The following is a 13,627-nucleotide window of genomic DNA, read 5'->3' as shown; positions in this document are numbered from 1 at the left end:
CGACATTCTGGGTAATTTTAACTATTTGTAATTATTTTAATTAACTGGAAAGTGGCTATCTTGGACAAAGTGAAGTTTTGTGTGTTGGTGATTTCTTTTTCTACTATAAATGCCTCTGATGATGGCTCCGTGGTGAGCCGAAACATGTAAGGCAGGTGTTGACGAGGTGGAAAACTTAAAAAAGTGTCACATTTGACGGAAGGAACTTGATTGTTAATTGGTTAATGTGACGGACCAGAATGAAAGACCTGAAACTGAATTAACTGTTAACTCAGAGACAAAAATATAACTGAATACTGAGCAGTGGCATACAGCTTGGAAGGCAAAATGATATACTGGACATCAGTTACTAACATTCCAATCTGTTACTTGGCTATGGCTTTGACTGTTGAGATTAGAAACTAATGAAATGTGCACAAATTTATGGAGGGAGGAGTTGCATGTTACTTGTGGTTCTGAAAGCACTGAGATTTGCCCTCTGTGGTAAACTTTCATTTTGTATAGTAGTTACTTGAGTTCATGAAATTACTTCTCAGATGACAAAATCTGAGAAGTAAAACAAAACAAATCAAATTTGATTTTGTGTGATTAGGAAATTTAGTCACAGTGAGACTGTTTTAATTCCATTACCAGGAGATGACTAGTGAAGGCTGAGGATCCTAGGGCATGTAACGGTGAACTGTAAATTGTGGAAATCAACAATAGTGCTGTATTTACATATGATTAAGAGAACTTGTAACCAAAGTGCTAATAAATCCAATCATCCAAACTAAAACCCATAATTTCATCATGCATACCACCTTACACATGACAACATCTCACTGTACTCCCATTTTTTATCTAATATCTAACAAATGCAAAAAAATAATTTCACATGTAAGGTGGTACATATGACGAGAATGATGGGTTCTAGTTCAGATGATTGGATTTATTGATACCGTGGTTACAACATCTCTTAATCACATTTAAATACAGCGCTATCGCTGTTACCACACTTTATAATTCACTGTTACACACACACTACTCCTCTCCTGGTAATGCAGTTAAAACACATGAACAAGCACTTTAAATCACTCCAAATATTACACATGAACAAAGTCTTTTAATCACACACCAAGTCTTCACACGATGAAATTTCTATGGCTATCTCTCACTGAGAACTCAGAACTCAGAACTCTCTCACTGTCACTTAAAACTGAAACTTATCAGTCTGTAACTGTGCTTATATAGCCTCCACACTGAGCACATGGAAAACACAATGTCTGTTGTTGAAACATGTTTACCAAACCATTGCATAGCTATACATGTTACAATATTATCACTAATTGATCTATTATGCAAAACCCACTTTGATTTTCTTCAGTAATTTTTTGTACATCTGGAGTTAATCCTGAGAAGAGAGTGCTGTATAAACATTATATGAAGATGATGACAGTGATATGCCTTGACAATTATTACAGTCATCTTTGTCATCATTTTTGTAAATAAGCTTCCACCATTGCGGCTATTCTTCATTATGCCAAATGAAATTTGTGAGTTTATGGATCTTAGAATATAATATTTTGCTTCCTGCTTCAGTCAGTTGCCAGAATTTGGTCAGTATCTGATAATTCATATCTTTTCAGGTCTTCAGTAGCAATTTCAGTCTTAGAAGGACAAGACTCATGTCCTAATTACTCAGCTGGTTTTATTTTAGTTTGCCTATTTTCACTAAGCCGATCTACATTCAACAGCTGAGAGAAAGAATTCTTTCATCTCTTCCAAATGGTGTGAAAATCGCAAACAGATCACTGTTCCATTCTTCATCAAGTTTGTTCTAGGCTGGTAACCCTTCTGAAATTCATTTATGCCTGTATTTGTCACATGTGACTTATAGATGGGTTTTGGATTGGATGATTGAATTTATTGACATCTTATCCACTCCACTCAGAACTACGAGCAATTACCACGCTATCATTATTTTCTGCACTTTAAAGTTTGCTGCTGCAAACACACTAGGGTTTTCAGTCTTCACTGTCCACTAGCTGTTTCCTGGCAACAGATTTATAACAGTCTCACTGTCACTGTAGCCCACATGAAGTCTTCTTTGCACCACCTAATTCCTTTCTTGGCCATTACTCTGCTAACTTGCCACTTCCAGAGACTCCCAATTCAATTCATCTGCTCTCAAGCTCATATCCTGGCAGGCTGGCATCTCACAACTCAATTGACTCTAACTCTAGCTGTGCGAGATCCTCGTTATATAGCCTTGGGGCAGACCCACAGAAAACACCGCTCCTCTGTTGTTGCATGTTGATTCACTGCTGCAGAGATGTGTACACCACACAGCTGCATAGCAATGAGTGCGGTTTGGGCCCACAGAGAACACCACTTGCAACACCTCTTCTATTGTTGCATTACGTTACAACGTATGTGATACGTTCCTCTGATGCATGTTTGCAGGTCGTTATTTAATAACAGCTGTTTCTCTGCCACCACCATTCCTGCTTCTAGCAAATACGCCACAATATAAATTTTCAAAGCTGTTAACCTTCTTGAGATTTTTACTTAATAGTGTTTTTAACCTTCCATTTCATTTAGCTCCTTGAGATTGAATCTCTCCATATCAAAATTTTGGTTGTTTGTTTACTTACTGATAATCTCTCCCTAACTTCTGTCATCACCAATTAGTGACTGTTATCACTCCTCTGAAAGGGACATCAAGTGTACTTGTTGACAACTGTGCAGCTGTCAAAATATGATCAGTCTGACTGCATGTCTTTCCATTAGGAGATGCTCTGGTGAATCTATGAATGTTTCAATTTGAGAACATTGTATGCGTGGCACTCTTTTTATGTGCACAGTTTACTGTTCTAACTCCATTATCATTACTAATTTCATGTAAACTCCTATTCCAAATTGTCAGTTTTAATATATTTTTTCTACATTTTTTGGCACTGAAATCTTGTTAAAAAATTTTCAAATGGTACTTAAGGAATTACTCAAATACATATGATACTTTGGTAATTATCCTACACACTGTATTTCTTCATAGAAGTTAATCCTTTGTATCATAAGTTTTATCCTCTGTTGGGCCTTGCACATGCCAGTGACACCTTAGTATTATATGCAATATCCTATCACCAACAAACTCTACCCTTTTAACTGCTTAATGTATGAAAATCCGGTCCATAATTCATGACTTCATTCCTATTTCCATACAGAAAATTATAATCGTGCAGTGGTTCAGTGCCACCTTTCTCCACCTGACCTTCTGTACTTCAACTTAATCTGACTTACAATTTACAAATTTTTGCAATTGTTGTGAATGGGCCTGTCCTGTAGAGACTTCTTACATTCTGCGTGCCTTATCTCATGTCAATTTTCCATGTCTGAGGCCATTCTAAAGAATCTCTCCAAGTTTGATGTCTTGTGCAACATTTCATAACAACTGTTTCTTTACAGTGAGAAGTTGTTTGCCCCACGTCCAATCCCTAAGATGGAGGACCACCCCTTGTAGACTGCCTGAGGCTGTTTGTTCAACATATTCGCAGTTTCCACCCCCTTATGACCTACATAGAAGCCCATTCCAACATGTTACATGCTAGTTCAGGACCTTTAAATGGATTTCAGAACCAATTTTACCAATTTATCAGTGATCTCATTTCCATAGAGTCCCTGTTTCTTGACACACATACCACTTTTTCTCTTTATGCTCAACCACTATCATTAGGGATTGATGGAAGTCACAGACAGTACATATTGTCACATGATGAAGTGACTGTAGATGGGATTTGGGTTGGTAATCCGATTTATTGGCCACTTTAACACAGCTCATGACTACACTTTATGAGTCACTTTTACACACAGACTAATGTTCTCAGTTGTGGTCTCCACTACACTACTTGGTAGCGGCTTCCAATGGGGGAAGTTCCCCTTCCTCTACGTTCCTGAACTGTCCCCAGTCTCAGCCACTGCAACTGTCAACTGACTGACAGCCATCGGACTCTCAGCTCAGAATCTACTCAGACTGACTGGTAACCACAGCTGATCCTTATTATATAGCCTCAGCACAGACTGCATAGAAAACACTGCTTCCAACAGCTCTTCTATTGTTCTGTGCATGTTCATTGTGGCCATCACATGACAGCTACTGAGCCATTGCCTATCAACGGGCATGTTTACAGAGCTGTTCCGTAGTGATGGCTGTCTCTTTTGGCTTCACAATTCTGGCTTTCAGCAAACATGGCACAATTTTATTGTGAATGTAGTAAATCATATTCTTATCTTTCAGGGGCAAAATAAAGTAATTATACTGCTAAATGAACCAGCAGGAAAAGAAGATAAACTTAAAATCACAATAGACAAGAATGGGGAATGTTTGGAAGTGACATCTATGAAAAGGAGGAATCCTTATACATTACATTTCCAAATGCCAGGTGAGCAACGTTTCTTTTTCTTGATTTTGTAGTGTAGATTGTTTCTTGGCCCCTTCTATCAATGTTTTCCAGAACTCCATCTCCAGTGCCTTCTTCATCTCTATTATATATTTATTTATTTATTTATTTATTTACTTCGTATTCATGGATCATTATACATGATATAGGACGAGTCAAATACTTTACAATAATAAATAAGAATAATAATTATAATATAATATATTATATTATATATGATATAATTAATATGATTAATATAATTAAATTAATATATATGATATAATTAAACGATTATAATCGTTTAACACACGACACCGCTGTATGCCTCAAGACCTGATCCTTCTATCCCGGCACAAAATACCCTGGTATCCTCCATCTCGTTCCTGTAAGAAAAAAATACAAAATAGGGCAGTGGGCATTCCTATAACATGTACTAATATTAAAATCTACAAGTTAATTATTCTTGAAATTTATGTTTACAAGTGAATAGAACTAGGATTTGTCCCCACACAAGAGAAACTCGTCTGTACTATAGAAACAATGATCAAGTAGGAATGTTTTCAAAGTCTTTTTAAACTTGTACAGTACTGGTATCTCTTTAATATACTGTGGCAATTACTTTAACATATGAAGTCCAGTATTATTGAAATTGTTTTTGTATAGACTCGTATTACATGACACTATGAACAAGTCCCCTTTTCTCCTTGTATTGACCTTTGGGGCTTCTAGATTTCTTCTGTTCTAACCAGCCAGGTGAGTTTAGGTCTACCTTGGCCTTTTGTCATGTCTATCTTAGAGAAGGTTAATATTTTTGCAGGCTGTCCATTATCATTCTGACTAGGTACCTGACCCGTCTCAATCTACCTGCCTTAATAATTTTCACATCAGATTTATTATATACATGTTATGGTTCATATCATCTGCTGCACTGCTGCTGCCTCTTTTTAGTCCATAAATTGTCCTTAAGACCATTCTTTCAAATGCTGATAGATAAGTTCATCATCCTCTAAGTGATGTTTATGAATTTTATATAAAGTTTGAGATGGTGTTGTATTAGAAAAAATGATAAATTTTGAACATTATTGAGAGTCCTAATTTTATATTTGAGAAAATTTGTTGGAGACTGACCCAATCCATAAACCTAGCCTTAACTCTGGACAACAAAAGTGACATAAGTCACAATATGTAAATCAAGCAAATCAGAAACCATCTATGGGAGTTAAGGTAAAGAGACATATTCAGCCACATAAATAGGATCCTGTACTTCTTGCCAGAGTCCATGAAACCAGAACCTAACTTAAAACTGAAGCTGGAACCAGTGAACTAAGTTCAAAACAGGAACCACAATGGATAATGTAACATACATTGATCAGTATTTTGACAGCATCCACTCACCTTTATAAGCTTTGATAAAACAGCAGAATGTAAATAAAGCCAACAACTGTAGAGCACTGAAATTCGTGTAAGAAAATTTTCTTCATTCCAATAATAATATAATATGTATAGGTAGGGAATGGCTCAGTAAACACATTTCCTAAGTTATGAAGTCCACAGAAGGACCTGTTGCTAGGTAAACACATTCTCAACCATCTATCTTATCAAATCCTTACGAGATTTGGTCAGTCTTCCAATTTTGAGAAGTGTGTACTTTGCGAAATTTGAATCTTTATTGAGATATGGTATTATTTTTTGGGGCTGTGGTCAAAAGGACATTCAAACTGTATTTAAAATCCAAAAAAAAATGTTTAAGACTGATCAAAAGAGTCAATAACAGGATATCGTGTAGAGAATTTTTTGGTGAATTTAAAATTTTAACCTTAACTTCATTGTATATCTTTGAGACGTTGTGTTTTTTAAGGAAAAATAGGATATATAACATCTCGTATTCAGATGTGCACGGTTATAACACAGTACATAAGCAGAATTTGTATGTCCAACCATGTAACACCTCACGTTGTAAAAGGAGTGTGATTAACATGGGAATAAGATTGTATAATAACTTGCCCTCTCAAATAAGAAGTATTCAAGAGTTCAAGGTTTTTAAGCGTCAGTTAAAGGATTACTTGTTGTGCAAAGCTTTTTATTCCCTTCAAGAATATTTTTACAAGAATTAGCTTAATAATGATACTTAGGTAATTTATTTTAGCTATTGCATGTAATTTATAGTTTAGCTTTTGTTGCCTTATTATACTCATCCACTGTTTTATCATATTTAAAGGACTTATGTTATTTTTCTATGGTTTTTTATATTATTAGTCATTTGATGTGATGTTTAATCTCATATATTTTTTTAAAAACTGACTTGTCCAATTGTACATAATGTAACAGTTATGGATGTTAAAATAAATCAATCAATCAACACAGTCAACTATAGAACTTCAGTTGCGTGGTATCGAATGTTTCAGTAATCACGTGTCTGTTACAATGGATTTTGGACAAAGGCATATACATGGTAACAACTTCTTAAAAAGACAGAAAGACAGTATTGAAACTCTTGACAACAGTGATCTCTGTTCGGTTCTCCCGAAGCTATGGAAGAAAGTGTGACTCAGACTCAGAAGTGAGAAGTGAAATGTGAATCAGTGTGCTTTCAAGAGATAGATGTCATTCAAGGCAGTTCAAGGTGTAAGAAGGGATTCCTTGTTTGACCTAGTAGAAGGGAAGAAGCTCATATTCCAGCAAGGAATGGAGCGAATTGTAGACAGTCAGTGATTGAAAACTGTTAGAGTTGAGTGTAATTGTAAAGGAACACCAATAAATCCATTCATCCAATCTAGAACCCATTAATTTTTTCACGTGGCAGTGAACTTATAACAGTTAAACCAAGCCTGATAATAATTATATAAAAACGCTTGCCAAGTGCAGATAGAAACTCATCCAATGGAACTCATAGTTGGAACATCGAAAAGAAGTGATTATGGACTATTTGAAAGTATTGTGCCAGCATTTTCTTGAAATGACCAAGGATAGCCACAAAAATTCTGTCAGGATATCCAGTCTCTCTTCATGAGAATCAAGAATATGAACACACATGCAGGGCACTGAAAGGAGAATGGAAAATTCTACACAAACTTCCACAGTTTTTTTTTTGTAAATTCACTATTCATTTTATGATCACTGTGTTGCTTGTGGTTGAATCTGTCTGCTCATCTCATTTTTCTATAAGTTAAAGCTTGGAATTTAAACATGATATAATTTTCTAACTGCTGTAGCTAGCAAATATGGTGCAGAAGAAAACTCAGCATTATTACAATAACAAATATGACACTAGATTGCTTTCAGAGCCAATTTGTAATATCAGAACCAGTTTCTACAGTCATCTTTACCATTGCCTTCCACTTAAGCCTTGACCAACCATTTGTTCTTCGTCATGTTTCTTACATAAATTTTTCCAACAGTTATTAGTCATTGTAATCATTAAATTCAGATTTAATAATTCAACAAAACCCTTGAATGACCAAACCAAAGATAAGTTTCTCCTTTCATATAGTCATGAAACAATAATGCATCTTTCTTAATCCCTAACATGAATGTTACACAACCTCATGCTAATTCAGTAATTAATATTGCAATCTGGGTAATGTTTCAGCAAGTTGCTTGGAGGTATCAATGTTGGTGAGCGTGCATGTAGAAAAGAATGGACAAGCTCTTGGTTACCGGCAAGTGAAATGTGAGAGTCGTATGCGTGAACTTGACCAAATTTTACGCTCTTGTGATAATCCTCTGGAGTTCATGTGTCAGGTATGTGTTTGTTTAATTATCTTGCATTTCATATCATTCAAGGAAGGCCATGGTATTCAGGAAATCGTTGGCCAACATGGGGATACAGTTCCTTGAGAATTGGTGATTCTGAATTGGACAATTTTAATACTTTACAGGTTAAACAGAGATATGTGAATTCAGCTGCATAAAGTCTTCCACTAATACCTAGATGGTTAGATCTTTTACACTTACATAAAAATGAATTGTCCTACATTTACTGCTTTAAATTTTCAAATACACCAGAGTCCCCAGTTCAGATTGCATGTTTGGAGTTGTTTTGAGCATAATAAGATTGAAATGTCTTGATAAATTTTGGTGCATAAACTGCAGGATTGATGTATTTCCAAGAGTTAAACACATTACCTTGACATTAAGGTGACGAATTATGGTGTATAGTGTTTCATGGTTGTAGTTAATGGCAGACCACATATATTCAAATGTTCTGTGTTCAGGAAAGAATTGTTCACCTTTGTTTTTGCATGTGTGGTCAAATCCACATTGGACAAGAGTTTACTCTATTCATCTAATTATATAATACTGAGGTACATCGCATATGTTTGTGTTTCCATTGTATATAAAATACATACTGTCCCATGTTAGTGACTAGACATGGGATTTGGGTTGATAATTAGATTTATTGAATGCTGATAACTTTAGCTACAAATAACTGTAACACTTTCAATAATCTACATGCTCTGCAAATTACTGTAGCACACACTAAGTCCTCTGTGTCTTCACTTGTCGTTACTTGATATTGGTGTCTGTCAATGCAATTCTTGGCTGATAACAGGCGACTTCCCACTTCCTGACTTCTACTGTCAGACGTTGACTTCTGACTCATGACTGACTCACTTGGCCCATTCGTTCTCTATGTATAATCTTCTTACAGACTGCTCAAAAAACACCGCTTCCAAGAATTCTTCCATTGTTGAGTGATGTGTTAGACTGATTGTTGCCTAGTGATTTCCTGAGCATTGTTAACATGGGAATGTGTTTTTTTAGGCTGTGGAAACATGTTTACTGGCATTGCCTAGCAGTGGATGTCTTTTTTGGGTCTGCTATTCTGGCTTTCAGCTGTCATGTCACAATATTTATACACTTTTAGCTCTAATGTCAAATTTCATTATGGATGATATTTAACTTGCTAATGCTTTTGCAGACACTAGGCTTTAGCCCAGGTGACCGTGAACGTCTGGACAACTTCCTTGTATCAGCATTCCAGCGTAATTTACCTCCACACTTCAACCTCTTACACATAGCAAAACATCCACACCATCACATGACTCGTACTAGTGAGTATATGACAAGTCGTTAACCATTTTGTATATGAAGCAGCAATTTTAATTTTATTCTGTGAGAAAAATAGAAATTCAATGCCAATCTGAACAATATAAGATGTGAAGCCAGCAGGCATTTCAGGAATCAAATCTGGGAATATCTGAAAGGCAAAATTAATGAGCTTGCAACAAACAGTAAGAACAAGAATATTAGAGACCTGTATAGAGGAATAAATGACTTTAAGAAGGGTAATCAACTTAAAAGTAACTTAGTAATGGATGAGATTGGTGAACTGCTTGCAGATTCCCACAATATTTTGAATACACGGAAGAACTGCATGTGTCTTATTGAATGTACATAGAGTCAGTAATGTTAGGCAGACAGAAGTACCTACAGCTGAGCTGTTAATATCTGATTCTAGACCTTTTGAAGTTGAAATTGCTATTGCAAAGTTGGAAAGTTATAAATCGTCAGGTGTTGATCAAATTCTAGTAGAATTGATTCAAGCAGAAGGTCGAACATTATGGTCTGAAATCCATAAACTCATTAATTCTATTTGGAGTAAGGAAGAATTACCTGATCTGTATTATGTTTCATCATAACAGGTCAAAAACTGATCAGATTCTTTGCATTTGTCAGACACTGGAGGGGAGAAAAATGGGAGTACAGTGAGACTACATCAGCTATTCCTAAACTACAAGAAAGCCCGTGATTCAGTTAGGGGGAAGTATTGTATAGTACTCTCACAGAGTTTGGGGTACCCATGAAACTAGATAGTCTGATCAGAATGTGTTTAAATGAAATGTATAGTAAAATCTGCATAGGTAAACATTTGTCTGATAATTTTCCTATCCAGAATGATTTGAAATAAGGAAGATGCTTTTTTGCTGTTGCTTTTCAACTTTAGTTGAATAGAATAGTTGCTTTAGAATATGCCATTAGGAAGATCCAGGACTGGGACTGAAATTAAATTGGACAAATCATCTGCTGGTCTATGCTGATGATGTGAATCTACTCCAAGATGACATAGGTACCATAAAGAAAAATACAGAAACTTTAACTGATGGTAGAAAGGGGTTTCACTTAGTGGGGGGTCAAGTCCCTTAGTGGGACTTAGTGGGTTCCCTTGGCATGGCGGCCACTGATTGGCCTATTGTAGCCTGCCCCGGGTGATTATGATCATGGAGAATTTGGTGGAATGAAAATTGGCAAGGGAAACCGAAGTACTCGGAGAAAACCCGCCACAGAGCCACTTTGTCCACCACAGATCCCACTTGACCAGACCTGGGATCGAACCCAGGCCGCTGAAGTGGGAAGCCAGTGACTAACCCCTTGAGTTATGGTGTGGCCTAGAAAGGGGTTTGGTCTAGAAGTAAATGCAGAGAAAACTGAGTATATGTTACTGTCTTGTCACCAGACAGTGTGGCAAAATCATGACATAAAGACAGCTAACAGATCCTTTGAAAATGTGGCACAGTTCAGATATTTGGGAACGACAGTAACAAATCAAAATTGATTCAGGAGGAAATTAAGAGGGGATTGAGTGTAAGTAATACTTGCTACCATTTAGTCCAGAACCTTTTGTCATCTCCTCTGCTGTCTAAAAACGTAAAAATTATAATATACAGAACTGTGATTTTGCCTGTGGTTCTGTGTGGGTATGAAACTTGGTCTCTGGCATTAAGGCAGGAACATAGACTGAGGGTGTTTGAAAACAGGGCCGAAGAGAGATGAGGTGCCAGGAGGGTTGAGAAAACTGCATAATGAGGAGCTTCATAACTTGTATGCTGTGCCAAGTGTAATTAGAATGATAAAGTCAAGGAGGGTGAGATGGGTAGGGCATGTAGCATGAATGGGGCCAAAGAGGAGCGCATATAGGATATTGGTGGGAAAGCCAGAAGGAAAGAGACCACTAGGAAGGCCAAGATATAGGTGGATGGTTAATATTGGAGAAACAGGATGGAGTGGGATTGACTTGTTTGTTCTGGCTCAGGATAGGGACCGGTGGAAGGCTCTTGTGAACATGGTACTGAACCTTTGAGTTCCATAAAATGTTGTGAAATTCTTGAGTAGCTGCACAACTTGTGGTTTCTCAAGAATGACTCAGCTCCATAAAGTTGGTTGATTAGTTAGTTAGTTAGAGAAAAACAGAAATACATATCTTATATGTGTATTTCTTATGATTATGGGTTCATTTTTAGGCCTTGAATTCAGATGTGGTGATTATGTGGTGAAGGTCAGAATCTGCTGAGTTTGCAGTAACTTTGTGTGAAGTCTGTACTACCTTCAATCAATAAAATTAATTTTGTTTGCAAGCATCCTGTATTTCATATCACAGTGTTTTAAAATATCCTTGTAATTACATTTTGAAATGGGTGGAATGTTACTAGGCAATTATTCACTGAAATTCTAGTAAATGCATAATTTATAGAAGGAAGTGTACAAGCTGTATTAAAACTGCAATGAATTTAAGGTGCTTTGTGTCTTCCAAAGTCACCTTCATCAAAAGTTGTGCAATTTATGCAGATCCTGTTTGTATATTACAATTCATGGCAACAAACTTAATTAATTCAGTTGTACTGATAAAAACTTGTATACTAAGGGACTGCAGAGCTTATATTCCATTTTCAGTTTACTTTTAACTCTATGATTCACTATTTAATTTCTGGTTAACCCTTAATTCATTTATCAATGTTTTAAAATCTTAGTTACTGATAGTGTCATAAAATAAATTCAGTTCAGTAACCCAAAATAATTTGGATTTTGTACCTTTAGGTCCAGAAGAGTATCCAACACTGCTGCATTTTGCAGCAAGAAATGGGCTGGAAAAATTAGCTTGGCAACTCTTGGAGTGTCCAGGTGGAGAATATGCCTGTGAAATTCGAAATGCATGTGAATTGACACCAGCAGAAATGGCTGAAGCAGCTGGCCATAGCAAGTTGGCTAATGCACTCAGGGGATACATGGTAACTATTTTTTCACATCATATTACACTGGCTTATGAAATATGCAGTTAATTCCTATATTCTCACTCAGAATTTATGAACTTCAGTAACCTGGCATATTTTTCAAAGTCTGTTTTACCAAATAACATTTCATAGCTCTACAGTAACTGATGCTAGTGTCATTCCTACCTCAGAAATTTGCATAGCTGCCATGTGTATTGTTTGTGCAATGTCATTATATAAGAGATAACCACTTCTTAAACTTCTATGCGAATATTTATTTATTGTTCTACAGACTATAGAGACAAGCTTCAGTTGAAGCTTTGAAAGCAGCAATTTGCCGATTGCAGGTAGGCTGATTGAAGAAGATGTAGGCATGCTCTAGACAGGCGGCTTTTAGGCAGGTTCTCATCTAATCCTAGTTTGGATCTTCCTTAAGTAGTTTTTTCTCTGACCTGGGTGTATCGTTCTGTTACTGCATTCTGCTGGACTACTTCCATGGAGACATGTTTTCCAGTCGTTTCATAGCAGTGATAGTTTTAACGAGCAACGGCTGTTTACCCAGCTGTTGCTTAGCAGCAGATGGTTCCTAGCCTGTGATTGGCAAGCGCTTGGTTCAATGTGGGCGGTTCCCACATATTCAAGGTATAGAATTAAAAAATACAAAGGTGGATGACCTCTGTAGGCATGATGTTCAGATCAGGTCTCATGAAACACTGTCAGCTGTTTCATATCATATTGAAGAGGGACAAATGAAAGGGGGGCGGGCATACACAGATATGAATTCTGTCCGTATAAAATAAGGAAGGTAGGCTAAAAGTGAGAGATGTGATTGGTTGATATATTCCAGGAATATCATTTTATTGTTTGGATTGCCAGAAACTTCCAGTATTAAATGTTATCGAGATCTGTAAGTATAACATGAAAATATCCACCATAGATTATAATTTGGATTATCATGTGAATTAGTTATCAGAATTGTTAATAGTGAACTTCAAATTGTCCATCAATGTTGAATTTGAAGAAAGCAGTCTTCTGGGCTTTGGCGCCGTGTATATGTGGTGTTAACCGACGTTTCGGAGGAACGTATCGCCCCCATCTTCAGGGTTGAAGAAAAAGTATAGGTAAATCTGCAAGCGACAACACTGTGAGACACGGTTCCTCCGAAACGTCGGTTAACACCACATATACACGGCGCCAAAGCCCAGAAGACTGCTTTCTTCA

The 13,627-nt window shown here is 36.6% G+C and overlaps 1 protein-coding gene across 10 annotated transcripts in view; it reads left to right on the top strand.

The window, feature by feature from the left end:
- LOC111865665 (phosphoinositide 3-kinase adapter protein 1) overlaps positions 1-13,627 on the top strand; it is a 230,354-nt gene that overhangs the window by 175,187 nt on the left and 41,540 nt on the right. For all 10 annotated transcript variants that reach the window (XM_023853889.2, XM_023853879.2, XM_033751960.1 and 7 more), the window contains 4 exons: positions 4,274-4,418; positions 8,008-8,159; positions 9,340-9,472; positions 12,234-12,424. In XM_023853889.2, the coding sequence (XP_023709657.1) occupies positions 4,274-4,418; positions 8,008-8,159; positions 9,340-9,472; positions 12,234-12,424 (621 nt within the window). The remainder of the gene's footprint in view (positions 1-4,273; positions 4,419-8,007; positions 8,160-9,339; positions 9,473-12,233; positions 12,425-13,627) is intronic.

The sequence above is a fragment of the Cryptotermes secundus genome, unplaced genomic scaffold (genome assembly GCF_002891405.2).
Source record: "Cryptotermes secundus unplaced genomic scaffold, Csec_1.0 scaffold968, whole genome shotgun sequence".
Taxonomy (NCBI): Eukaryota; Metazoa; Arthropoda; class Insecta; order Blattodea; family Kalotermitidae; genus Cryptotermes; species Cryptotermes secundus.
The sequence above is the reverse complement of the archived record's forward strand: the minus strand, read 5'-3'. Positions and strand labels throughout refer to the sequence as shown.